The sequence below is a fragment of the Pteronotus mesoamericanus genome, unplaced genomic scaffold (genome assembly GCF_021234165.1).
Source record: "Pteronotus mesoamericanus isolate MK-2021 breed Mesoamerican mustached bat unplaced genomic scaffold, CSHL_Meso_final contig_493, whole genome shotgun sequence".
Taxonomy (NCBI): domain Eukaryota; kingdom Metazoa; phylum Chordata; class Mammalia; order Chiroptera; family Mormoopidae; genus Pteronotus; species Pteronotus mesoamericanus.
This window is the reverse complement of record NW_026555183.1, coordinates 646,342-673,114: the sequence shown is the minus strand read 5'-3', so window position 1 is coordinate 673,114 and position 26,773 is coordinate 646,342. Positions and strand designations below refer to the sequence as shown.

The following is a 26,773-nucleotide window of genomic DNA, read 5'->3' as shown; positions in this document are numbered from 1 at the left end:
GCGGCTCCCAGGGCGGAGGCGTGGAGGAGCGTTGAGGGGGCCCGCGGGGCTGGGCGCGCCTGCGCCTGACCGGGGCGTAGCCTGAGCCCAAGCCGAGCGCGCAGCGACCCCAGGCCCTCGCCGCGGGGCAGTGCGGAGGCTCCTTTAAGAGGCGGGCCAGAGACGTACCCGAGCGAGGGCTGGAGGGGGAGCAGTGACGTCACCCTACCCCGCCCCCTCGCCCGACCGTCGCCGCCGCCATGTTTAGTTGTTACTTCTTCACACAAGATGGCGGCTCCCAGGGAGGAGGCATGAGCGCCCTGCCGTTACCGCTCCTCATGCCGTACAGTTGCCACTTCGGGGCCTAACTCTAGCTCTTTGAAGCGGCTCCTGTGGGAAGGAGTCGTAAGGTGGGAAGCGAGGATCGGACGTTTCCTTGCTTTTGGTTTGCAGTGGAAGAACTGACCCAGGAGGAAGAGAATAGGAGAGAAGGGGGAGCTAATCTCAAGATGGCGGCTCCCAGGGCGGCAGGCGCAGCCTGAGCAGCAGAGGCGGACTGAGGGGAGAGGTTCGAGACCTCACAAGCCGTACGGCGCAAGCCTCCGAACAGTCCCCGAGAACTCGAGCTCGTTCCACCGGCTTCCGGCGCGCCTCTATTCTTCACGAGTGTCGAGGCTGTTTCGGGAGCGGCGGCTGCATTAAGTGCTGGGAGGGGAAGCGGGACGGTCTCAAGATGGCGGCTCCCACAATTGTGGTCTGAGCACCGGCGGGGCTGGGACAACCGCGGCGCTTGTGGCTCCTTTCCACCCGCCCCGGAAGCCGGCCAGTGCCGGGGACTTGGGGGGTGTGGGAACCGGGCCGGGGCTCCGCCATTTCCGGCGGGTGAGGGCTACGACTGAGGAAGGGAGGAGAGAGAGGCGGCTCAAGATGGCGGCTCCCAGGGCCTCCCGCCCGAGCTTGTAAGCAGGAGTGCCCGGGCAAGTAGTCAGAGCGGCGGGACTCGGCGGCCTCCAGCTTCTCAGGCCTAGCCGCTCGACAGTTTCGGGACGCTCTTGAGGAGTCAGGGTGAGCGAGAAGAAGGGGAAGAGCCAAAGGGAAGGAGGATAGTTAAGATGGCGGCCTCCATGGAGCCGTCCACCGCTGTGTGAGGAACTGCTTCTCCGTGAGAGCTGCCTTAGACGAAAGGGGGTGTGTGGGAGGTGTTGGGGGGCTCCCTTCCCGCTTGGTGACTTTTTCCCACCGTGCCCGTTCCTGGAACTATGGCTTCGGCCGTGTCGCCCGCCAACTCGCAAGCGGTGCTTCTGCAGCCCCGCTGGAAGCGAGTGGTGGGCTGGTCAGGTCCAGTGCCCCGACCCCGTCACGGCCACCGCGCCGTGGCCATCAAGGAGCTCATCGTGGTGTTCGGCGGCGGCAACGAGGGGATAGTGGATGAACTGCACGTGTACAACACGGGTGAGTGCAAAGCCCGCTGGGTCCTCGGATCTTTCCCTCCTTCCATCTCCTCCTCTCTCTTCCCTCCCTCCATCTCCTCCCTCTCCCTTCTCTCCCTTCCCTCCCTCTATCACTTTCCTCACCTCTCTGTCTCCTCCCTCCTTCCTCACCTCCCTTCTCTCCCTCCTTCTCTTCCCCTTTCCTCTCCCCCTCCTACCATTCCTCCGTCTCCCTCCTCACTGATCTCCTTTCTCCTCCCCTCCCCGACCCTGTGCTCTGCCCTGGCTCTCTGCTCTTTTCCCTGATCTTAAAACCCCTGACTCTTCTGTATTTGAGCGATTTTTTCATTATTGAAGAAGAACCATCTAGTCCGGCTGGTGCGGGGGCGTCGCCAGCGGTGGTGACTTCAGACATACACCGTTACCCGGGCTGGCGGGCTGGCGGATGCGTCCCTTTGGCGCAGGCAGATTCCCACCCCCTCCTTCCCTCCCTCCCTTCTTCCTCCTGCGCCTGCTCATCTATTCATCGCTAGTGCTCATTCGGGAGATATGACAACTTCTAGATTGCAGATGAGTTCTGTCTCGAGAAAAGGGGCAGAGTCGAGCAGCCTAATCCCGATTTCTGGGGGTTGTGTGCGTGCAGCAGCTTTGGGGAACCACAGGTCAGGCAGCTTTGCCGCCTCCCCCTCTCGGCATTCACTTCTGCAATACTTCTCTTCAAATTACCGGTTTTCTTGATCCTCGGGTGTAGGAGATAAATTCCAGTGATCCCGCAGCCGGCTAGGTGGTCCCTTTCCTGACTCTTCTCTTCCTGAGAGGTTGAGGGGGTTAGCTGCCTCCCCCAAACCCAAGGCCTCATTCTTTCCTTGGGAGGAGCGGGATTGGATGGCAGACAACGCTGTGCTGCACCTCTGTCCTCGGGTATCACTGGCCTGTGGCTGTCTTTCAGCCTTTTGCCAGGTGTCCTTGCTAGGTCTCTAGGACTTAGCAGCTTCCCCTCTGCAGCCCCCTCCCCATGGTGGCCACTTGGCCTGGTTTGCACACCTATTGCCTTGTTCCAAGTGGGCTGTTGAAAGGTTGCTGGCCCGTAGTACCTTGCCTTGCTCCTAAGGAGGGGCTAGGCCTGTGTCTGTTCTGTTCTGGGCGAGAGTCTGAGGGACTCAGGCGTGGGCAGGGAAAAGGCACTCCTCTCCCCCCCCCCCCCCCGCCCGCCCCATCAGACAGTAGTCTTTTAGGAAGCTCTCCTCTGCAGCATCAGGGAGGTGTGTATCTTTTGGACATGGCCAGGGGCCATCTGCCAGCTCTTTCCCCCTTGCCACCACATCTAACAAAGTCCTTTTGCTCCGTATCTCCTTTTCCAGGGCTCTGGTGGTACCGGTACTGGCTCCTTGAGTTTGAGCACCTCCTCTAGTTTTGAGGTTGCTCTAGGGTGAGGTTGCTCTGGCAGCCGGAGGGAGAAGTTGGTTGGAGTGACAACGGTTGGAGCTGGCTTCGTGGTTGGGTGCTCCCCCCCGCCCCGCCCCCTCCCCAGGCACAGTGCAGTTTTTTTCTAAACCTTGCAGGTTGTTGCCCCCAACCGACCCAAGCTGACTTTCAAAGGCTGGTGGGTTGCAGTGACCCTTTGCATTCCGGGTCTCAGCACCTGTTGCCTCTAGCGAGGCCAGGCTGTTCGGTGGCACTCTGTGCCAGCACAGACAGCTGCGGTGGCAGCAATTAGCCCAGTAAGGTAAGGCTGAGGGGCAGGGCTGTTTTTAGAGACGCCGTTGCCCTGAGCAGAACCTCAGCTCCTTGGACCGACTTTATTCTTGCAAGGCCTGGAGCAGGCTTCTTGGCAGGGAAATACCATTTTAGAAAGTAGGGCAGGGGCCTAATTAGCATCAGCTCCAAAGTCCACTTCTTCCTGGGGCCTCTGTATATTCGTTAGTTTGTTACAATGAACTGGTTGCTTTGGCCTTGATTTATTCCCAGACTGTAAGGATATGTTGTGTAGTCGCAGAGAGCCAGCCCTCCAAAGGGCTGCAGCCCCAGTTCCGCCAGGGGAGCACTTTGGACACTGCCCTAATCGGCTCCTTAGGTGACTTCCGAGGAGAGCGGCTAGCGACCCCACACCCTGTTCATGAGTGTTTATGCTCCATCAAATACGGTCAGATAGCGGGGCGGGGATGTCTCTGGCCTTTCCTGTAGCTGCAGGGTTCTTGTGCTCTCTGAAGAGATGGGGCCTGATGTTGCCCCTCTCCCACCAGTGGTGGCGCAGATGTCTGTCATCCTTAGCTGCTGCCTCCACAGCTGCTTTCCTGCTTACCTTTGTTTTGTTTTAAATGAGGTCAGAGCGTATTGCCCTTAGGTCTCTTCTCTTGCAGTTTTCCTTCTGCAGGATGAGCGCTCAGAGACCCGCTGATCTGGAAGCATTTCTAAGATCAAAGACTCCAGGGGGCACATTCAGGGGGTGCGCGCGCGCACTTGCACTTTGCTGGTTTGGTTAGCTCAGCAATCTAGAGGGTGACTGGGGGCTGAGGGGCGTGAGTGTGTGGGAAAGTGCTTGTCCTTCCTCTTCTGCTGCAGCCACCATAGCACCTGTGAGACACTTGACCGGCCTTTGGGAGGTCTTAGGGTAGCTACTGTCCTTGACCTCGAGGAATTTTATTTCAGCCTAGCAGAGCGGATTACTCGGAGGACCTGGTGCTGTCAGGGTGGGGTGTGACCTGGTGAGGGGAGGGATGGCTGGTTGCCAAACCAGTCACCCAGAGCTGGTTGGCCTCCGTGGTTCTTTAAGGTCTGCCAACTATTTCAGCTGGAAGGAGCCTTGGAAAACATGTAGTAGAACTTCCTTGTTTTTGCACATGAGGAAATTGGGGTCCAAGAGGGGAAGTGACAGGTCCAGGGTCACCCCACCAGCTGGTTGTGGAGTCTGGCGGGAGCACAGACCTTTATGGAGACTATTAACGTTGTCTCTTCTTTCAGTTAACAGGCAGAGGCCACCACCTTGGAAACACCTCCCTGTTTTTCTGTCCCTGTAGCTAATTGGTCACTGAATTGAGCTTGTCTCAAATCTGTTCCCCCTCCTTCCGGGCTCTCTCTTCTCACATGGTTCTTGCAGTTACTTCCTGATTGGCCCTGTTAGTTTCACTTGTCGGGAAATCCTGTTCACCCTTCGAGACCTGGCTCCAGTGGTCACCTCTTCTGAGACCCCCCCCGAAAGCCCACTCCCCCCGCGCCGTAATCACCCCTGCTCAGTGCAGAGCTCTTTCCGGGCTGCTCTTCCCATCTCAGGAGGAGGGCACAGCAGCTTCCCTACTAGACTGGGAGTCTAAGTATGCAAGCTGTCTCCTCTCTGCCTCCCAGCACCCGGCACCTCGTCTGCCACACAGGAAGTGCCTCAGCGTGACTGAGGGAACAAAAAGGCAGCTGGTGCAGCTTGACCATCTACCTACCCACTGTGCTGGGATGGGTCTCTAGGTGGTGATGTGTGGAGGTTGACAGAATTGGCACAGCATGGAAAGGGGTCGGGGACCCTGATAAAACACAGAAGCTGGGGTTTCGGTCTTGTTGAGGAGAGAGAAGGCGGAGTCCTACTTCTGGTCATCCCGTGACGGGTCCCAGGCGCAGGCAGCCTCCTTTCCTCAAACCCCTCTCCCAGCTGAGAGTGGTGACGAAACGAGAGCACACTGAGAATGAGGGACCCAGACAGAGATTACACGATGCCCTCTGCTAGGTGAGCGCTAGAGACGATGTTATTAAGGGGTGACTGCAAGCAGCTGTCATGTTTAAGAGATGGTTGTTTGTGCCACCTCAGGGCCGGAACTGGGACTGTGGATGAAAAGAAGAGAGGCAGTTGGCAGTTTCATACCAGAAACTATATTGCCTGCCAGAATGCTCTTGTTGCGGGTGCAGAGGGCCCCTGCCCTGTCTGGAATGTTCTAGAATGAGATCAGGACGTCTTGGGTGCCATAGAATGAGCTGGTAATAGTGAGCTCTTAGGACATCCCAGGTTACTTCTAGCCCGGCAGCCGGGTCAGGGATCAGCGTGGCGGGAAAGCTGTGGGCTGATTCTATTTGCCATGTTGCTTTGTCCCAGCTCTGAGTGATGGCCCCATGGCTATGTGCGGCAGCCACGAGAATGCTCAGGTGAGCGAGGGTGGCCAGTGGCCCAGAGGTGGGCACCTAATGGTCATTTTAAGTGGTGACAAGGTTCTTGTCTGTTTCTTTTGCTCTGTGACCTCAGGTAAGTCACTTTTCCCTCCTGGGTTCTGTTCCTTTATCAGTTGAGGGACGTGTTGGCCTAGGGGTGATCTCAGAGATTTCTGACAGCTTCTATCCTACTAACTTGGATGAGATCCTTTTCAGGGACCGTTACTTGCAGGCGATTTGCCTCAGCATGCGAGGCTGCTTGCTGGCTTTTCTTGGTGTGTGTTTGCGCCAGGAATGAGAGCAAGGCAGTGACCCGGGGCCTGGGGCCTGGGTGCGTGCGCACGGCAGGCAGTACAGCATTGCGTCTCTACTAGGAAAATGGCAGAGGAGGGTTGGTGCTAGGCGTCTTGAAGCCCCTGTGACTCAGCTGAACTACAGAGGGGACGGGCGGCTTCTTCCAAAGCAACCTGTGCAGTTGGGTAGCGGGCAGTGACGGAAAAGGCTGCAGCTGTCTCTGGAGGTGCACTTGTGGCTATAGGTGAGGGCAGGCCTATCGGGTGAGGTGCATGTTGGGCCTTGGGGGTGACGACATAGGATTTGGGTTACCCAGCACGCAGGGAAGGGGTCTGGGTCGATGACCAATTGCATGCCTGGGTGGAAGTTCAGGCCAAGAAGCAGTGAACAGCTGGGGCCTCCCAAGGCCCTCCCCACAGGACCAGCCTAACCCCCAGTGAGATCCCAGGAAGTGCTGTGCTACACTGACACCCAAATCCCAATCCCTCATCTTGCTTGTGTTGACCAAAACAGATTAAGGGGCATGGAAGCAAACAGTTGAGTCTGGCCCCCCATTCGATTTTTGGAAAGAGTGTGGCATATCCTTTATAGGACAGTCTTTTCAATAACATGCGATGAAAGAGACTCCTCAAAAGAGAGGGGGACGTTTGCCCCATCACTTTTTCAGGAAGCCCTGGCACCTCTGGTATAAAGGGTGTTGAATGCGAGAACTCAGAAGGGAGGGCAAGTCGTAAGTGTCACAGAAGGCTGGGCCGCCAGGCTTGCTGCCTGGCTTCTCACCCTCTTCCTTAGTGCCCTCCCCAGCCCACCCCTCAGCTAGAGCTGATGGGCTTTGGGGAAGCTTCTGTGGCAGAGACTGAGGCTGCCACAGAAGCTCAAGTTACTGCTGCCACCTCTGGCTTTTGAGAACGTTCTGGAGGGATGTGATCGTGGCATGGGGAGAAGGTCGATGCGGACCATAACCTAGGAGATACCAGCAGAGATTGTTCTTGTGTGTCCTCTCTACACACACACACACACACACCCGCCCCCACCAGCAGGCCAGGCTGTCTTGATTGGCTTCCTTCAGGTGCCTCGAACCTGCAAGGAGGAAGGACACCAGCCAGTACCAGTCACTTTTTCAGTCACTTAGAGTTGCAGCCATGGGCCCACAGGAGGAGGAGCATGGAGTCACTGAGAGAGTATGTGGGTGTTAGAAGTTTCTTTCTGAGGACCCACTGAGCAGTAGGGGAAGGAAGTCAATGGCCGTATTCCCAGAAGCTGATGAATTGCCTTGGTCAGTAGTGAGTGGCTCCTGGCTCTTTAAGGCAAACCTGATGAGAAACAGGGTGCTTGCAGACTATTTTGAGGCGGCCTCTCAGGTCAAGGGGTTTTGAAGATGGCTGAGGTAGAGGGCTGGCACTTGAATGCTGAAGGGAGAAAGTCCCATATCCTTGGAAGTAGAGGCACTGTGTTGGCCCCTCCTTTCTTGGGCCTTAGTTTGAACTTTTTTTTTTTTTTTTTTAAAGAGAGGAGATGGGAGGGAGAAAGGGAGAAAAACATCCGTATGTGAGAGATACATCTATGGGTTGCCTCTCGCGCGCCCCCAAATGGTGACCTGGCCCGCAACCCAGGCATGTGCCCAGAATGGGAATTGAACCAGCGACGTTTGGCTTCACAGGCCGGCACTCAGTCCACTGAGCCACACCAGCCAGGGCTTTGGCTGTATTTTGTAGGCTGGTGGATTTGGGGAGTAAGAGGAGTGTGGGGACTCCGGTTCTAGGAGTTCCCGAGTTGTCCTGACTTCTGCTTCCTTTTGTTCACCAGCAACCAACCAGTGGTTCATCCCAGCCGTGAGAGGGGACATACCCCCTGGGTGTGCAGCCTATGGCTTTGTGTGTGACGGGACTCGCCTGCTGGTGTTTGGTGGAATGGTAGAGTATGGGAAATACAGCAATGACCTCTACGAGCTCCAGGTAACAGCCCCTAGTGTACTCCTTACAGTGTTGGCCGGGGGGTGGGGGTGGGGGTGGTGAGGCAGGAATGAGGCGGTGAAGGGGCTGCTCAAGATGCTGTCTAGGCCGCACGCTGCCCAGGACCTTCTCCAGTCAAGCACCTACCTCAGCCTGGCCAGCTCCTCCCTACATGACAAATAGCCTGGGCCCAGAAGACGGGCTCATCCCTGATTCAACCACCCAGTCTTGATTTTGCAGGCAAGTCGATGGGAATGGAAGAGACTCAAAGCAAAGACGCCCAAAAACGGGCCCCCTCCATGTCCTCGGCTTGGGCACAGCTTCTCTCTTGTGGGCAACAAATGCTACCTGTTTGGGGGTTTGGCCAACGATAGCGAGGACCCCAAGAACAACATTCCGAGGTGAGGCTGTGTCCTCTTCATGTGGAACCAACCCCACACACCAGCCAAGCCCACCATCCCAAGTCCTTTTCCTTTGTGAAAAAAGAGGTGGCACTAGATGCCCTGTAAGGAGCTTTTCGGCTCTGAGAACTCTAACCCTGATGGGGCGTTGGGAAAGATGGGCCAAGGTGGGAGGTATAAACTTTCTTTGCCTTGGGCTGGTTCCTATTCCTTGGACCCAGTGTAAAGCCAGTGCTTTCTGGGGTTTCTGCTGCCTGAAGGGTTAGTGATGGTTTTTAAAAATATATATATTTATTTTTAGAGAGAGGGAAAGGAAGGGAGAAAGAGAGGGATAGAAACATCTATATGTGAGGGAAACATCACTTGGTTGCCTTTCACACGTACCCAACTGGGGACCTGGCCAGCAATCCAGGCACGTACCCTGACCGGGAATTGAACCGGCGACCTTTCGGTTTGTGGGATGATGCCCAGTTCACTGAGACACACCAGTCAGGGCAGTGATGGTTATTTTTATTTTCCAAGGCTGGCGACCAAGGGCTTTTCTAAAGTTTGGGAGTAATACCAAGCTGGAGGCCCTGGTATAATACCCAGCTTTGTGCAAGGCAGCCCAGCATGCCCTGTCCTGCTGCTCCTTTTGGACTCATGGTCATCCTCAGTAGCTTTTGGCAGCCCCTCCTTGGGAGCGAGGGTAGAAGAACTTGCTCATGTGATCATAGCCCCCTCTGTGCCCCAGGGAATCCACGGTTCACCCATAGAAGCTGGTGAGCCCTCCGGCACATGGAGTTGGGGCTAGCCATAACTGACTTTGCTTTTCCAGGTACCTGAATGACTTATACATCCTCGAATTACGGCCAGGCTCCGGAGTGGTAGCCTGGGACATCCCTATCACTTACGGCGTCTTGCCACCACCGCGGGAGTCACATACTGCCGTAGTCTATACTGAGAAAGACAACAAGAAGTCCAAGCTGGTGATCTACGGAGGGATGAGTGGCTGCCGGCTGGGGGACCTCTGGACCCTGGATATTGGTAAGATGTGGGTGCAGCTTCTCCCATAGCCTCAGAGCAAAGCTAGTCTGCTGGGTGGCCAGCATGGGATGGTTGGGGTGGGGCTCACAGGGAGAAGGAGTGTCCCGCTTGGCTCTTGGTCATAGGAGGGTGAGGGCGATGCCCTGTTTGGGGCTATCATCTTTGCCCTGAGCTTATGGCATTGTTTTTAAGAAAGAACAGGGCCGGATGGCTCTGCCAGCTTATAGGACAACAAAGGAAGAGATCAAGATCACAGCCTTTCTGAAATTGAATTGTCTAACCCTGGCTGGTGTGGCTCAGTGGACTGAGCGCTGGCTTGCAAACCAGAATGTCGCCAGTTCAGTTCCTGGTCAGGGCACACGCCTGGATTGCGGGCCAGGTCCCCAGTGGGGGGCATGCGAGAGGCATCCGGTCAATGTTTCTCTCCCTCTCTTTTCCCTCCGTTCTCATCTCTCTGTAAATAAATAAAATCTAAAAAAATAAATTGAGTTGTCTAGATTAGGTAGCACTAGTCCCTGGCGATTCATGAGCGGTCAGGCTGTTCCAGGAGTTGTGCATACTGGTCTGTTGTAGTCAAATGGGATCTAGAGCCTGTGAAACCTCTGGGGGCTACTTGGGCTGGTAACCGGTGCAAGTGGGATGTCAGGAGTGGTAGAAAAAGGTGTGGATTTTTGACCGGAAGAAGGCTGAGGAGGGAAGGTGGCCGACAACATATTTTTAGAGACTGGATTAGATCGTTGTGGGTACCCAAAAGGAATGGGCTTTTGTGAGCGAAATTCCTAGCAACGTGGTGCTTCCCCACACTCAGTCTATAGAGAGCGGACGTGGTGTGGGTGTGAATGCATTTTGTGGCGAGCAGGACCCACAGTGGCCTGTCTTGCGCTCCCTGCTCCTACTCCAACCCCGAGGGCAGTGCTAGCCCAAAGCAAGCCTTTGAAGAGACACTGATCGCAAAGATTGTGAACATAGCTTGAGAAGTGCCAGAACCTGATCCACAGGCTTCCTGCGGGCAGTAGGGAGGCCAGACATGGAATTCTTGGGCTGAGTCGGCACCCGCCTTCCAGAGCCTACCCCAAGGCCAGGGAGCTTCATCTGGGTCACAGTGCATGTTTCTGATCCCTTGTGGGTAACTCCTTTCTCCGTTGCTCTGCAGAGACTCTGACGTGGAATAAGCCCAGTCTCAGTGGAGTAGCACCTCTTCCTCGAAGTCTCCACTCGGCCACAACCATAGGAAACAAGTGAGTAGCTAGCTCTCTTCCTAGCCCTCTCCCTGCCCACTGTCGCCCCTGGCCCCAAAGGGCTCTCAGTTTTGTTCCAGTAATTCTGAGGCAGCCTCTTTCTGGCTGGGCTGGCATTCAGCAGCCCTCTGTTTTCATTACGACCCTAGGGGACTGAGAGAAGGCAGACTCAGGGTAGAGGGGCACAGACCATTCTAGGTTTTCTACATAAAATAAGCAGCTGGGTGTCTTTGTCAATACCAAGGTCCCAAAGCGAATGTAAGAATAATGGGGACTGAGATGAGCTTTAGATAGGCTACATAGTGGTTCCATGTAGTGGAGGTGACACAGTTCTTGTGAGGGCTGAGCCACCCAGCAGAAGAGGGCGACATTGAGAGCTTCATGCGCCCTAGGGAACTCTCCTGGGGAGAGCTAGAGGACCAGGTGTGTTCAGAACTTTCTGGATGGAAGAGGTGGCCTCTAGCTTGGCACCTCCTCTACAATCGTCTCCTACTCTTCCCTCCCTCGTCCCAGAATGTACGTGTTTGGTGGCTGGGTGCCTCTCGTCATGGATGACGTCAAAGTGGCCACACACGAGAAGGAGTGGAAGTGTACCAACACACTGGCTTGTCTCAACCTGGGTATGGCCTCCTCGGGCTTGGAGTGGCCTCTGGAGGGCTGTGAAGCTTGGCCCTTCTTGGCCCCGAGAGTTGTGTGGGGTGTGCAGGGGGCAAAGCTTCTAAGGCCTGTGCCTCTGGAATCCGTGAGAAGTAGCCACTGTCAGAGTGTTTGGAGGGACCCTCTTCTTCGTTTGTTGAATAGGCTCTTCCTACACAAGGTCCAACGTACAAGAAGTACATAAGCCTAAGCGTGCAGGGACTTTTCTGCAAATACAAGCATTGCTGAAAGGCTCCCTTAGAAACCAAGTGAGAGCCTACTCTATGCGGAGCCGCCCCTGGCCTTTTTCGTTTCCTCTGTTTTGGAGACCATCCCATCCCCACCTGCCAAGCGGCCTCATTCTTTTGAATTCCTATCCTGGTGTCAAAACTTGCGCAGACACTACTGCACGAGTATCCTTGCACCGTTCTCACCCACATGCAAGTGTATCCGAAGGGTGAAAATCTCAAGAGAGAATGGTTGCCAAGCTGCCCTGCGCGGTGGCTCTACCCGCAGAGACACCCCCAGCAGTGCCAGCACAGTGGCTGTCAAACCTTTTGCTCTTCATCAAACCCAATAAGTGATTACATCTTCCCATGGGCCAGTCCCATGCCCCTTGCTCACCTTGAGCCCCAGCTGCAGCAGGCACTGAAATCACACTACCAGCACCTTATGGGTTAAGTTTGCACCTCTTATTTTGAGTGCAGTACTTCGTTTTTTTTAGATCTGTTGCCTTTTTCATAACTTGCACCTCTCCTTGCCCGTCTCTTTCTATGAGGTCTCATGTAGTTGATGGGCAAGAGGTGAAACCTCTGGCTGTGCATTTCAAATAGTTTTCCCAGATGGTAGTTCATGGTTTATCATTTTCTTTGTTAGGCTCTTTTGGCCATACAGAGCTGTCATTTTGGGCATTCGTTTTTTTCTAATTTAGTGATCTTTGATGACTTTCTGGTTTTAATTCTCCATCCCTGACAGCAAAAGGCCAAAAGGCTAGTAGGAGTTGTGGGTTCCTCTGCCCCCTTGCTGACCTCCGCCTCCTGCTCTCCCCAGATACCATGGCTTGGGAGACCATCCTGATGGACACACTGGAGGACAATATTCCCCGGGCCCGAGCTGGCCACTGCGCTGTAGCAATCAACACCCGCCTCTACATTTGGAGTGGGCGTGATGGCTACCGAAAGGCCTGGAACAACCAGGTCTGCTGCAAGGACCTCTGGTACCTGGAAACCGGTAAGGCCAACTGGAGGAGGCAGCCTTAGGGCCTTCCACAGTACGACTGAGCCTGAGGGCATAGCCACCTCCCACGCCCACCCCTGAAGCCTCTGCCTCCTCACTGACTGTGCTCTCTTACAGAAAAGCCACCGCCTCCAGCCCGGGTACAGCTGGTACGAGCCAACACCAACTCCCTGGAGGTGAGCTGGGGGGCAGTGGCAACCGCCGACAGTTACCTTCTGCAGCTCCAGAAATATGACATTCCTGCCACGGCTGCTACTGCCACTTCCCCCACACCCAATCCGGTCCCGTCTGTGCCTACCAACCCTCCCAAGAGCCCTGCCCCTGCAGCAGCCGCACCTGCTGTGCAGCCGCTGACCCAAGTAGGCATCACACTCCTGCCCCAGGCTGCCGCCACGCCCCCGACTACCACCACCATCCAGGTGTTGCCGCCAGTGCCTGGAAGCTCGATTTCTGTGCCCACTGCAGCCAGGACTCAAGGTGAGCCAGGGCCCAGGCACCTGAGAGTAGGGGCTGGCCCACCGGGAGAGTACACTTCTGAGTACGGGCTGCTGAACGGCACGCCCAGCAGTGATCAGTGCAGGCTTGGTATTGAGTGCTGGTGGTGGGGGTGGGGAGCAAACTCCGTCTCTCCTGTGGAGACTGTCGCTTGAAGGTATCTGGAAGGGCCAGGCATGAAACGCCAGCAGTCCATGTCTAAATGCTGAAGGATCCAACAGAGGGACTGGGTGGGGGGGGCCTCCGGTGATGGCCCCTTTTCTCTTCAGGTGTTCCTGCTGTTCTCAAAGTGACTGGTCCTCAGGCTACAACAGGAACCCCGTTGGTCACCATGCGACCTGCTAGCCAGGCTGGGAAAGCCCCTGTCACGGTGACCTCCCTTCCTGCAGGCGTGCGAATGGTTGTGCCTTCGCAGAGCGCTCAGGGGACGGTGAGGAGCCACTGTGAGACTGGGTTGGGTGGGGCAGGACTTGCCAGTGATTGATGGTGTCCTGACTGGGTTAGAATCCCACCCAGCTCCAGCACCATTTATCCTGGCCCTTTCTGGCCAGTAAAGCACTGATGAGGTGACCTTTCATTGCCAAGTTAATGAGAATGAACAAGTTAATGCCTCAGAAGGATCCCCCTGCCATCTGATCCCAAGGACCGTTGTTTTGGTTTTGGTTTTGGTTTTGGTTTTTTTGGGTTTTTTTTTTTCCCCTTAAGATTTTATGTATGTATTTTTTTAGGGAGAGGAGAAGGGAGTGAGAAAGAGGGAGAAAAACATCCATCTGCTGCCCCCCACATGCCCCCAGCTGGGGAACTGGGTACCTGGCCTGCAACCCAGGCATGTGCCATGACCTGGAATCGAATCAGCAACCTTTCGATTATCGGGCCGGCGCTCTATCCCCTGAGCCGCACTGGCCAGAGGCCAAGGGCCTTGTAAATTTTTTTAAATGCTTGTAAGATTTTTACAAAATTTCTGTTTATTGATTTGAGAGAGAGAGAGCAGTTTGTTCCACTTACTGATGCGTTCGTTGGTTGATTCTGGTGTGTGCCCTCACTGAGGATCAAACCCGCAGCCTTGGTGTATTGGGACAATGCACTAACCAACTGAGCTACCTGGCTAGGCCTCTAAGGGCCTTTTAAATGTGAGCTTTCTTGTTCTGAAGCCTGAGGGGAGATTCTAGAGGTGGGGAGGATGGCTGACCCAGGCCCATGAAGAGGGAGCCATCTCTCGACTGTTCTTTAGAAAAGATCCAGAGCTGCTGACAAACTCTTGCCTTGGGTTCATTGTGCCTGCTCAGTGGTAGGAGTCCAGGTTTGAGGCCAGAAAAACTTGAGGTGCTTCTGTGAGGAGCCCTGGGTGGGAAGGAGGCTCCCTGATGAAGTGTGTGGAGCCGGGAGTGAGGCGGCCTAGGTCCCAGTGCTCTGATTCACGCTCCCTGTGAACACCACAGGTGATCGGCAGCAACCCACAGATGAGTGGGATGGCTGCGTTGGCCGCTGCAGCCGCTGCCACCCAGAAGATCCCTCCTTCCTCAGCGCCCACAGTGCTGAGTGTCCCAGCAGGCACCACCATTGTCAAAACTGTGGCTGTGACACCTGGGACTACCACCCTCCCAGCCACTGTGAAGGTAGCCTCTTCGCCTGTCATGGTGAGCATTCCTCAGGCCTGGTTCTGAGCCAACAGCCTTGGGGCTAGGGGCTTCTGGGCAGTAAGTGTAATCTGACAGTGGTCGCTTCTCCAGGGCTTCAGACCAACCCACAGAGGCTGTTGGTCTGTCATTGGTGCTTGCGTGGATTCTAGAATAAGCTTTTACCCTTAGGGATGTCACAGCCTTAGGCTAGACCTGGGGTTGGGTTGTTCAGTCAACCAAACCAAGCTTTTCAGTCTGGCAGGGGGAAAGGGAAAGAGTTGGGGGAGGTCAGCCAGACCCGTAGGCCTGCCACGACAACTCTCTTGGTTCCACCTGTCACGTGTCTTTCTCCCCCCGCCCAGGTGAGCAACCCGGCCACTCGTATGCTGAAGACTGCAGCTGCGCAGGTGGGGACGTCGGTCTCCTCCGCTGCCAACACATCCACTCGCCCCATCATCACCGTGCACAAGTCCGGGACTGTGACTGTGGCCCAGCAAGCCCAGGTGGTGACTACGGTTGTGGGAGGGGTCACCAAGACCATCACCCTGGTGAAAAGCCCCATCTCTGTCCCAGGAGGCAGTGCTCTGGTGAGTGGTGGGTGCCACCCTGCTGCACATGGCAGCTGCCAGGCTCTGGTACTGCCCTGGGCCTGAGCCAGGAGAACCCCAGCCCAGGCTATGCCCTTGATTGGTTTTCGGATAACTCCCTGCACCATCCTTTGCTTTTTAGATTTCCAATCTGGGCAAAGTGATGTCAGTGGTCCAGACCAAACCAGTTCAGACTTCGGCGGTCACAGGCCAGGCATCTACAGGCCCAGTGACTCAGATCATCCAGGTAAGCTTGTGGGTCCCAGCCTCTGCAAATCACGCAAGTAGAACTTGCATCCCTGCCTAGAGAAGATGCCTTGAGCACGTGTTGCACAGAAAGTCCTGCTGCTCGGTCCTGTCACCCACGGTCTTCAGAATAGTCCCAGTGCTGTTGGGGCTGCGGTGGAGAGTAGCCAAACCATCCTTTCCATCAGACTTTGTTTCCGTCCTGGCAGTGATGCCGGTCTACTTCGCCCTCCTCCACCTATTTTCCCTTGCAGACCAAAGGGCCCCTGCCAGCCGGGACCATCCTGAAGCTGGTGACCTCAGCAGATGGCAAGCCCACCACCATCATCACCACCACGCAGGCCAGTGGGGCTGGGAGTAAGCCCACCATCCTGGGCATCAGCAGCGTGTCCCCCAGCACCACCAAGCCTGGCACAACCACCATCATCAAGACCATCCCCATGTCAGCCATAATCACGCAGGCAGGCGCCACAGGTAGCGGTTTCCCCTAGCGGGTGGGCAACAAACTGTCAGCAGGCTAACGCCAGACAGGCATAAAGGCCACGCTCTGCCGTGCTCTTGTTTCCGTTGGGTTTTTCCCCTCTTCTCCACCCTTGCCTTACCTTTTATTTAAGGTTTGCAGGGAGGTGGCGGAGCCCGGCTTTAATTGGCACTTCATCCTTTGAAGCGAGGGGCATCAGGAGTAACTACTGGAAACGGGACGTGGGCGCTGGTGCTGGCGCTGGTGCTGGCGGAGCTTCGGAAGCCCAGCCTGAAGCCCAGCTACCCCTTCTCTCTCTTGTCTAGGTGTGACCAGCAGTCCTGGCATCAAGTCCCCTATCACCATTATCACCACCAAGGTTATGACTTCAGGGACTGGAGCACCCGCAAAAATCATCACTGCTGTCCCCAAAATTGCCACAGGCCACGGGCAGCAAGGAGTCACCCAGGTGAGGCGTGCCCGACCCTCTTTTCACCCCACCATCCGGCCCAGGACGCGAGTGGGCCATGTGTTTCCTGAGGGTCCTGGGAAGGGGGCATCATGGGATCGGACCAACCTGTGAGTGGTATTGGGCATGGTTTCCTCTGGTGTTCCAGGTGGTACTAAAGGGGGCCCCTGGACAGCCGGGCACCATCCTACGCACTGTGCCCATGGGGGGCGTCCGCCTGGTCACCCCCGTCACTGTTTCTGCCGTCAAGCCAGCAGTCACCACATTGGTTGTCAAGGGCACCACAGGTATGGAGCTGCTTCGAATATTCTTTTCGGGTCTACCTCCCATAGGAGGGTCGAGGGAGGGTGCAGGTGCTCTCTCCAGAGCCTTCTGTTCCTGCCGGGAGCACTCTAGAACTCCCAGTGCCTCTGGCCCTGTCCGGGGAGAAAAACTGCTGGAAAAGATGCGCCAGCAGCAGGCCTCATCTTGATCGTGCCTCTCCCTGCCTTTAGGCGTTACAACCCTGGGCACGATGACAGGCACTGTTTCTACCAGCCTCGCTGGAGGTGGGGGCCACAGTACTAGTGCCTCCCTGGCCACACCCATCACCACCTTGGGCACCATTGCCACCCTCTCAAGCCAGGTGATCAACCCCACGGCCATCACTGTGTCAGCCGCTCAGACCACACTGACAGCGGCTGGTGGTCTTACCACCCCCACCATCACCATGCAGGTAAGGCGGGTGGGAGTGCGTGAGGGATGTGAGGGATGTGAGGGATGTGAGGGATGTGGGTACGTGTCAGTGAGGGCTGTCGGAAAGCATGTGAGCCCCCAGCCTGAGGTGTTTGGTCTCATCTTTCTGCTACCGTGTGTGCCAGGTGTAGCACCCATGGGATGTGTTCCCTGTTGCAAAATCATAATTTTTTTTTTAAGATTTTATTTATTTACTTTTAGAGAGAGGGGGGAAGGGAGGGAGAAAGAGAGGGAGAGAAACATCCATCAGTTGCCTCTCACACACGCTTGAACCAGAGATCTGGCCTGCAAGCCGGGCATGTGTTCTCACGGGAAATTGAACCAGTGACGTTGTGTTTGCGGGATGCTCAACCAACTGAGCCATGCCGGTCAGGGCCGGAATCATAATTCTTAATCACTCATAGTCTGTCGTTGAGACATATTTCGGTCATTTATAGCTGTGAACACTAGGTTCTTCCTCCGTGATATAGCTAATGCAACCATTTATCTTAATGTACAAATAGCAATTTTCTTTTTTTCCACATATCTTAAGCTGAATTCCTGGAATTGGTGAAGCAGCCATTGCTGGCCTTTGTGTGGTGGGTGCGGGGTCAGCGGGGTTCCTTCCCTGACCAGGCCTGGCCCCACCCAGGCCCTGTGGCCTTTGAGGCAAAGCAGTGCCTCTTCGTTGGTCCCTGAGCAAGTCGGTGTCTTGGGATCAGAGGGTGAGCAGGAGCCCAGTCTGTATTCTCAGCTGGTATTATGGGTGACGCTGTTGGACATCGCGAGGGACGAACAGATGGGAAGTTGTGGCACTAATTCTTGTGTCTGGCGTCTTTCCAGCCTGTGTCCCAGCCCACCCAGGTGACTCTGATCACGGCACCGAGCGGGGTTGAGGCCCAGCCTGTGCACGACCTCCCTGTGTCCATTCTGGCCTCACCTACTACAGAACAGCCCACAGCCACCGTCACCATTGCTGATTCTGGCCAGGGGGATGTGCAGCCTGGCACCGTGACGCTGGTGTGCTCCAACCCCCCCTGTGAGACCCACGAGACGGGCACCACCAACACGGCCACTACCACCGTCGTGGCTAACCTCGGAGGGCACTCCCAGCCGACCCAAATGCAGTTTGTCTGTGACAGGCAGGAGGCAGCCGCTTCTCTTGTGACCTCGACAGTGGGGCAGCAGAATGGCAGCGTGGTTCGCGTCTGCTCCAACCCGCCGTGCGAGACCCACGAGACAGGCACCACCAACACGGCCACCACTGCCACCTCCAACATGGCTGGGCAGCATGGCTGCTCCAACCCGCCCTGCGAGACCCACGAGACAGGCACCACCAGCACCGCCACCACTGCCATGTCGAGCATTGGCGCTGGCCAGCAGCGAGACACCCGGCACACCTGTGTGGCCACCACCACCCCTGCTGTGGTTCGGGTTAGTGTGGCTGCTGGGGCCCTGGAGGGAGCCCATGGTTCTATCAAGTCTTCATGCCAAACTCGCCAGACCAGTGCGACCAGCACCACCATGACTGTGATGGCCACCGGGGCCCTGTGCTCCGACAGCGCACTTCTCGGGCCCAGCCTAGCACTGGAGGCAGGAGGCCACAGCACTGCTTTCGTGCAGTTGGCCTCTGCGAGCGGCCAAGTTCGGCCCAGTGGCCTCGGCGGCAAGGACAGCCCCGTAGCTGACCTGGGTCAGTTGGTGTCCCTGGGGCGCCAGCTGGAGGCACATCACACCCACACGACCAACACCCCCACCATGGCACGCTCCACCATGTGCGTCGGGGAGCCTGGCGAGATGCAGGGGATCCCCGCGCTTGCGTACGAGAGCTCACCTAGCACTGCTGTGACTGTGACAGCCCTGGAGGCGCTGCTGGGCTCCTCGGCCACCGTGACCCAAGTCTGCTCCAACCCGCCGTGCGAGACCCACGAGACAGGCACCACCAACACGGCCACTACCTCGAATGCAGGCAATGCCCAGCAAGTCTGCTCCAACCCACCCTGCGAGACCCATGAGACGGGCACCACCCATACACCCACCACCGCCACCTCCGGAGGAGGTGCAGGCCATCCCGAGGGGGGACAGCAGGCTCCCGCTAGCCGCCCCTGTGAGACGCACCAGACCACTTCCACCGGCACCACCATGTCGGTCAGCGTGGGCGCCCTGCTCCCTGACAGCACCCCCTCCCTCAGGACCCTGGAGTCCGGGTTGGAGGGGGCAGCACCGCCTACCATCGCTCCCCAGGCCAGCGCCTCATTGCTGGCTCCTTTCCCAACACAGAGGGTGTGCTCCAATCCCCCCTGTGAGACGCATGAGACAGGTACCACGCACACGGCCACCACCGTCACCTCCAACATGAGCTCAAACCAAGGTGAGTGGAGGTGGCCAGCCTGGCATTCGTGGTCTCCTGGAACCCAAAGCTCAAAGGCTGAGGGGAGCGGTAGCCAAAGGGTCTTATCTAGCCAGCGCCCAGCAGGTTCTGTGGGGCTGAGTTTACCTGCAGGGTAGGGAGGGTCCTCCTGGGAACTTCGTCCTCTAGTGGCAAAGCTGGGTACAGGCCCTGGGGCTCCTGTCATCCAGCCTCACCCCGAGGCCCCTGCTGGCTGAGTGCCTGTCACCCTGCTTTGCCTGTCCCCCCACAGATCCCCCACCAGCTGCCAGTGACCAGGGAGAAGTGGAGAGCACCCAGGGCGAGAGTGTGAACATCACCAGCTCCAGTGCCATTATGACAACTGTGTCCTCCACGCTGACGCGGGCTGTGACTACCGTGACACAATCCACACCGGTCCCCGGACCCTCTGTGCCGGTAAGAGCCCCAGAGCTCCAGAAGGATCCTTTTTTTGCCTCCCTGCCTCCCATTGCACCTTTGACACGTGCTGTTCTCAAGTCAGACACTGGGTGTCACTCTTGTACCAGGCACACTGTTGCTCCTGGTCCGCTCTCCAGATTATGAAAGAGGAGCCTCCTGACAGGACAGGGGAAGAGGCAGGAATCCCCGAGTCCCCTGGCGTGCTCTTTCGTTGTAGCCCGCAAGAGTGCCAAGGCGGTTATCTGAGTGCCCCTTTTTGACGAGACTAAGGCTTCTCTGAGGACGGGTTAAAATGAACCAGCAGGTCTCAAAGGTCTCTCCCCCTCTCGCCGCACCCCTGCTGCTCAGTGACCCGACACCCCTCCCCATTTAATAGGGTTGTGCTGGTCCATTGAGAACGGGTATCCAGGTCCACAAGGAAAGATGAAGGCTACCTGGTTCTGGCCTTCCTCTCCCCCCCTCTGACAGGGGCTTCTCTCCCTTTCTAGAAGATCTCATCAGTGACTGAGACTACCCCAGGGGCTCTGACCACCGAAGTCCCCATCCCGGCCACGATAACAGTGACCATAGCCAACACAGAAACTTCTGACATGCCCTTCTCTGCTGTTGACATCCTGCAGCCCCCAGAGGAGCTCCAGGCCTCCCCAGGGCCTCGCCCGCAGCTGCCGCCGCAGCAACTCCTGCAGCCTGCCTCCGCGCCCCTGATGGGGGAGTCCGCCGAGGTCCTGTCAGCCTCGCAGACCTCTGAGCTCCAGGCCGCTGTGGATCTGAGCAGTACAGGGGACCCATCCTCAGGCCAGGAGCCTGCCAACTCAGCCATGGTGGCTACTGTGGTGGTCCAGCCACCTCCACCCACACAGTCGGAAGTAGACCAGTTGTCACTTCCCCAAGAGCTGATGGCCGAGGCCCAGGCAGGCACTACCACCCTCATGGTAACAGGGCTCACCCCCGAGGAGCTGGCGGTGACTGCCGCCGCCGAAGCGGCTGCCCAGGCTGCAGCCACAGAGGAAGCCCAGGCCCTGGCCATCCAGGCTGTGCTCCAGGCCGCACAGCAGGCCGTCATGGGTAGGTGCAGGGGATGAGTAGCTCGCCATGTCGTCTGAGGTCAAGGCCAGACGAGTGCCCTGAAGGGAAGATGACGGGCCCCTTGGGAAGAGTGAGGACACAGTGTTCCGGAGCCCCCCTGCTGACGGGGAGCCACGAGAAGAGGCCTGTGTCCTGCCAGGGTGGCACGGGCCAGACGTGACAGGGAAGACGGGCGCTGCGGCTGGGCTGGGCTCCCAGGAAGGGGGCAGGACCCCTTGGTTGGGGAAGGGCAGGGTAGAGGTAGGCCGAGAAATAAGGCTGGCGGGACAGGCTTTCAGGGTCTGTGTCCCTTGGCGCTGACCGTAGTGCCGAGTGGGCTCCCGGAAGGTGACGTTGGGAAACCAGGAATGGGCTCTGCTTGGCTGGCATCCCTTTTGAGTAGTATTTTTTTTTTCCATCCTGGAGCAGGCACTGGGGAGCCCATGGACACTTCCGAGGCGGCAGGAGCCGTGACACAGGCGGAACTGGGCCACCTGTCAGCTGAGGGCCAGGAGGGTCAGGCCACCACCATCCCCATCGTGCTGACGCAGCAAGAGCTGGCCGCCCTGGTGCAGCAGCAGCAACAGCTGCAGGAGGCACAGGCCCAGCAGCAGCACCACCACCTCCCCACGGAGGCTCTGGCCCCTGCCGACAGCCTCAATGACCCGACCATTGAGAGCAACTGCCTCAGCGACCTGGCTGGGGCCGTCCCCAGCACTGTGGCCCTGCTGCCCTCCACAGCCACTGAGAGTAAGCGAAGCCCTGCCAGGCCAGGTGCACATTCCCTGTAGCATTGTCCCCAGGGAACTCAGCTGACTGAGGAGAGGTTCTGGGGGGTATCTGGGCATCTCCACGCACGGGTGGAGAATATGGCCTGGTCCGAGGGAGGGGCTCCCACTCAGAAGCCGCGTCTCAGACCTTTTCCACTGACTCCTCCGCTCCTCCCAGGCCTGGCTCCTTCCAACACGTTTGTGGCCCCCCAGCCAGTCGTGGGATCCAGTCCCGCTAAGCTGCAGGCTGCCGCTACCCTGACTGAGGTGGCCAATGGCATCGAGTCCTTGGGCGTGGTAAGTCTGGTGTGATGGGGCTTCTGGGGTCACTACCTGTGGGTCCCAAGGGCTGGAGGCCCGAGCTCTTCTCTTTTGTCTTCCAGAAGCCAGACCTACCGCCCCCGCCCAGTAAAGCCCCCGTGAAGAAAGAGAACCAGTGGTTTGATGTGGGGGTTATTAAGGGCACTAACGTAATGGTGACACACTATTTCCTGCCACCAGACGATTCTGTCCCATCTGATGTAAGTGTCCCCAGGATTTGCTGCCCTCAGGTGGGTGGGGCCTGGCCATGAGGCCGGTACAAGGGCTCAAGGAAACTTCTGAAGCGCCCCAGGGATGCCCTCGCCCTTGGGTTCAGCCCCAGCACAGCCGGGTGCAGAGCTTTCCCCCAGGCTCTCCCTCCTCCTGCCCCCCCTCGTAGCAGTGAAGACGCTCGGTCCCAGTCCTTTCGCCATGTCCCCCTCTTGTGAATTGGGGTGCCGTTACTGCCCTCTTGCCCCTCCCCTCCCCCGTGTGGACCTGCGTGGCCCCCAGGTTGGAAAAAAGGTTCTGCCTGCCCCAGTAGAGTTTACGTCGCTTTCTTCTCTCCCTCTTCCTTTTCTTCTGGCCTCTTCACCCAGGACGACTCGGGCACTGTTCCGGACTATAACCAGCTGAAGAAGCATGAGCTGCAGCCTGGCACAGCCTATAAGTTTCGTGTTGCTGGGATCAATGCCTGTGGCCGGGGGCCCTTCAGCGAGATCTCGGCCTTTAAGACGTGTCTGCCTGGCTTCCCGGGGGCCCCCTGTGCCATTAAAATCAGCAAAGTGAGTCTTACTGCAGAGTGGCCCTTGGTCCCCAGCCGGTCCCCTGCCCACCTGGAGCAGAGCAGGCCTTGGCCGAGTTCAAACACAGACAGTGCTGGGCCAGGTGGGGTGACTCGGGAGGGGCCCCAAGATGTGGGCAGAGTCGGCCAGGTCGGGGATGAAACTTCTACTCCTCGCACTATCATCAGTTGCCAGGCTGATGAGGGCAAGTTCCTTCCTGTCCCCTGGCCTCATTCGTCCCTTCTAACGCGACAGCTAATGTTCAGTCAGTGTCCACTACATGTCATGTTCAACATGTTCGTTTGTTGTTTGTTTTTTTTTTTTTTAATCTAATTGTTCGGCTGTCCCGAGGAGGCCTGGGACCTGTTAGCTCCATTTTCCCAAAGAGGAAACTGAGACACCAAGAGGCTGACAAATCATTAGGTGTCAGGTTGGGTATAGGAAGGCTGTATTTTGTGCCCCTGTTCATTTTATTTTGCCATTACATACACGAAGCTGCCTTTCAGATGCAGGCCGATGAGGCCATCTCTGGAGCTCCTTGAACTCTGCTGTGAACTGAGTCTGTTGGGTTAGGCAGAGTGGTGAAGTATGAGTGGTCAGTTCTGAAAGTTGTGAAGTGGCTTAGCACAGGCAGGGTGGGAGGAAGTCACAAAGGCTGAAGACGGCACGGCCTGACCTCTGCCACCTTGGTTCTAGAGTCCAGATGGTGCTCACCTCACTTGGGAACCGCCCTCTGTGACCTCCGGCAAGATCGTTGAGTACTCGGTGTACCTGGCTATCCAGAGCTCGCAGGCCAGCGGCGAGCCCAAGAGCTCAGCCCCGGCCCAGCTGGCCTTCATGCGGGTGTACTGCGGGCCCAGCCCCTCCTGCCTCGTGCAGTCCTCCAGTCTCTCCAACGCCCATATTGACTATACCACCAAACCCGCCATCATCTTCCGTATTGCTGCCCGCAACGAGAAGGGCTATGGCCCAGCCACCCAAGTGAGGTGGTTGCAAGGTATGTGTCATTCATAGGGCTCATTGGGCAGCCCCTGGGGAGGGGGCAGGTCGAAGAGTGGAAGCCCCTGGCAAGCGTCAGGTGGGAAGGGCGATCCAGCTCCAAGCTGGACCTTTACCGTCTCGGGGGCGAGGGTGATGGCCTAGCGTACTACGGAGGTGTTTCGTTGCGGGGGCACCCTGCTTCATCTGAGGATGCAGGGAAAGCTTCCCAGGGGTGTTTGAGGTGAGATGGTGTGGAAAGGACTAGAAGAGCCCAAAGTAGGGGACACAGGGTGAGGCTGGAGCCCAGTGGACAACGGGTGAGAGCGGGGTAGAGGACCCGGGCTGCCCTATCGGGTTATGAGCCAGCTCGCACAAGGCTGACCGGGGAGGGCAGTGAGGGCCTCTGAGCGGAGTCCAGGCCCACCTTGAGGGGTGGCGCACCCACAGGAGGGACCGTCACGTTCAGCTGGTCATGCTGCGCGGCCGAGAGGCTGTGGGTGAAGGGGTGTGTACAGACGTATTCCTGGCCTGGGGGCTGCTGTGTGACTGAAGTTATCTGACCCACCTTGCCGTGTCACTCAGTGCTCCCATTCTTCCTTTTAGAAACCAGTAAAGACAGTCCTGGCACCAAGCCGGCCAACAAGCGGCCCATGTCCTCTCCGGAAATGTAAGCAGGAATCTCCTTCTGGGAACCTCTGGGACTGAGGGTGGATGGCTCCTGGGAGGAAGGAACAGGGGGAATAAGTAGGGGACTCCACTTCCTAAATGATGGGAGGGGCTTAACAGGGTGTGAACCTCCATTGGGCACCAGCCAGTAACCTACAGAGAGAGTCCCACAGTGTTGGTGTTGTCAGGAGCCAGGCTAACACTTTCTCCTTCCCTTTTCCTTCCATTTTCCCAGGAAAACCGCTCCAAAGAAATCTAAGGCAGATGGTCAGTGAGAGGCAGCTGGCTTGCACCTGGATTCCTCTCCCGACTCCCCCCCTGCTTCAGGAACATCACCCGCCAGGGCCCTACCTGCCCATCCCACCCACCTGGCGCTCACACCCTCCCAAGCTACCGGCCACCATTCATTCTCTCTCCTTTCCTGTCTGTTTTTAAAATAATCTCAAGAAAGCACATTTTACCATTGCTGTTGGGTGGAAGCAGAGGCAGGTCTGGAAGAGCAGTGAGCAAGTGAGAGCAGTGCGCCTGCCCTCTGAGTCCAGAGGCCCTGAAGGAGAGAAACAGAAACTTAGAGCAAAGATGCGAAAGCAGTGGAGGCATGCACCTCCCTGTCCTGCTAGCTTCTTGCTATTTATCACCCTTGGCTCCAGGGGGCAGCCAGGGGCGTGGTTGAGGGGACTTGGAAGCCAGGGAAAGGCCACCCCTCGATCCCCCTCCCCCCGCCTCTGCTCCTAGAAGCAAGAGAGGCTTTGTGGGGCACCCTGTGCAGGGTGTGTCTGATTTTACTTTATTTTGTTCCCTTTGCTTTTCCTGCCACCTAACAGCCCACCCTCAACTTCCTCATCCCATCTCCGCCCATGATCCCACAGGAAGCTTATACTTTCTCAGAGGCCTTCTTATCTACCCCACCTCTTCTCCCTTTCCCCCTTCGTTCCCATTTAAAACAAGAGAAGAAAGAAAAAGAAAGGGGGAGAAGGGGTCCCATGGTGGCCTGAACAGTGTTCTGTGAAAACCTCCTGACTCCCAGTGGGGCGTACAGAAGCCCCCTCCCCCAGCCTGGCTTCGGTCCCCCTGGGTCGGGGCTAGGGGCCACATCACCAACTGCTGCATTTGTTGTATTTTTTTAAGTTGAAATTGAAGTTAACATTTTTATTGTAATTTTAGCCTTAGTGTGTGGGGTTTTGTCCCTTTTTTGTTAGCTGTGTACAGAATGTGTATCTTTTTTTTTTTTTTTTTTTTTTTAAACTTTTCTCTCCTTGGCTAAGCCTTGGCAGGGATCTTTTGGAGGAAAAGCTGGGGGCAGCCAGGGCAGGAGAGGCATGGAATCCCCCTTGTGGACCTGGTGTTTGCTGCCGAGCTCAGTTTCCTCTTGTTGGCCTCTGCCCTCTGCCTGTCCCTAGGCCTCTGGGACAAAGGAGGGGTGAGCTGTCAAACATCACTCCCCATGGGCGAGCGCTCCACATCACACCACAGGATTGAGCTTGAAAGTCTGAGAGCCTGAAGTCAGATTTCTGAGGAGGAAAGCCCAGAGGCAATGGATCCTCCTGGTCCTGGGTTCACAGCACTCACCGCCCCCGCCCCCAGGTTTCCTCCTTGGCATAGATGACTTAGAGTATCTGGCACGCTTCTTCAATTGCTGTTTCCTGCAGCCACCCCCCTGCGGGCAGAGTTGTTAAGGAAAAGGACAGGGCGGGGGCATGAAGGGGAACTCCGTCCTCAGAGGCAGTCTGAGAGGCGGAGAGTGTGGCTTCACCCAGGAGGGAGCCTGGCGATGGCTAACGGCACCAGCCACCAGGGCTACGAATGCACTGTCCCCAGGCTGTGCAGTCCTGGGGTCAGACTGGGGCTCTGCTTCAAGTGGCTAATGAGCCACCTTTCTGCCCCACACCTAAGCTTTAGGCAAGGAGCAAGGCTTTCAAGCAGGTCACACAAGACTTAAAACGAGCAGCCCATCTTTTCAGATACCCTTCTCCCAGTCTGCCCTGGAGACCAGCTGTGGCTGCCCAGCCGCTGTCGCCGCCGCCACCGCCACCACCACCACCGCCGCCGCCGCCGCCGCCACCACCACCACCTGGCTCTTTCTGGGGCCTCTGGTTTGTTGTATTATAGTATATTTCGCTGTGGAAAATGTCATGTTTAGTCACCTTGGAGCCCACTCGCCTGGTCCCATTGTTTTCCCTGTTCCTTGTCCCAAGCTCCCTTTAATTTCTCTTGTTTCTGAGAACAGTACGCCCGTACATCTATTGTAGAGTAACCCCTGTGACTCAATATTACCATAGTGCAATGTCGTTTTGTGCTATTTTGAACAATTAAGACTTTTTTTGAAATAACCATCTGCTGTGTCTCACTGTCTGGAACTGCCATGGGAGGGGGCTGGATGTGGGGAGCCGGGACCCCCAAGCTCACCAAATTCCCAGGGACCCTCCTGCAGGGCCTGTCTTTGAATGGAATTCTATTTCCCAACTGCTTCCCAAGTTTGAAGGTTCC

The 26,773-nt window shown here is 56.9% G+C and overlaps 1 protein-coding gene across 4 annotated transcripts; it reads left to right on the top strand.

Moving 5' to 3' along the window:
* Positions 1-145: 145 nt before the first annotated feature.
* On the top strand, positions 146-26,304 carry HCFC1 (host cell factor C1). 4 transcript variants are annotated; one of them, XM_054578160.1, is made up of 26 exons: positions 146-1,431; positions 7,638-7,786; positions 8,024-8,184; positions 9,002-9,210; positions 10,364-10,448; positions 10,962-11,068; positions 12,135-12,314; positions 12,438-12,797; positions 13,085-13,245; positions 14,255-14,452; positions 14,797-15,021; positions 15,164-15,268; positions 15,522-15,741; positions 16,054-16,196; positions 16,345-16,483; positions 16,691-16,911; positions 17,754-19,281; positions 19,553-19,716; positions 20,340-20,784; positions 21,214-21,534; positions 21,733-21,851; positions 21,938-22,075; positions 22,454-22,639; positions 23,336-23,636; positions 24,224-24,287; positions 24,522-26,304. In XM_054578160.1, exons 1-26 carry the CDS (start codon positions 1,239-1,241, stop codon positions 24,559-24,561), a joined length of 6,162 nt encoding a protein of 2,053 aa, XP_054434135.1. In that variant the 5' UTR covers positions 146-1,238; the 3' UTR covers positions 24,562-26,304. The 4 variants fall into 4 exon arrangements, with proteins under 4 accessions (XP_054434135.1, XP_054434134.1, XP_054434133.1 ...); XM_054578159.1 differs by having other exon boundaries at positions 21,211-21,534; XM_054578158.1 differs by having other exon boundaries at positions 20,208-20,784.
* The last annotated feature ends 469 nt before the right edge of the window (positions 26,305-26,773 follow it).

Excerpts from the sequence above, each read along its gene's own strand:
- HCFC1 (XM_054578157.1), top strand. The coding sequence starts at position 1,239 with ATGGCTTCGGCCGTGTCGCCCGCCAACTCGCAAGCGGTGCTTCTGCAG. Across the intron at positions 11,069-12,134 it reads ACTGGCTTGTCTCAACCTGG|ATACCATGGCTTGGGAGACC; the intron begins GTATGGCCTCCT and ends TGCTCTCCCCAG. Across the intron at positions 15,022-15,163 it reads TCCCAGGAGGCAGTGCTCTG|ATTTCCAATCTGGGCAAAGT; the intron begins GTGAGTGGTGGG and ends TTTGCTTTTTAG.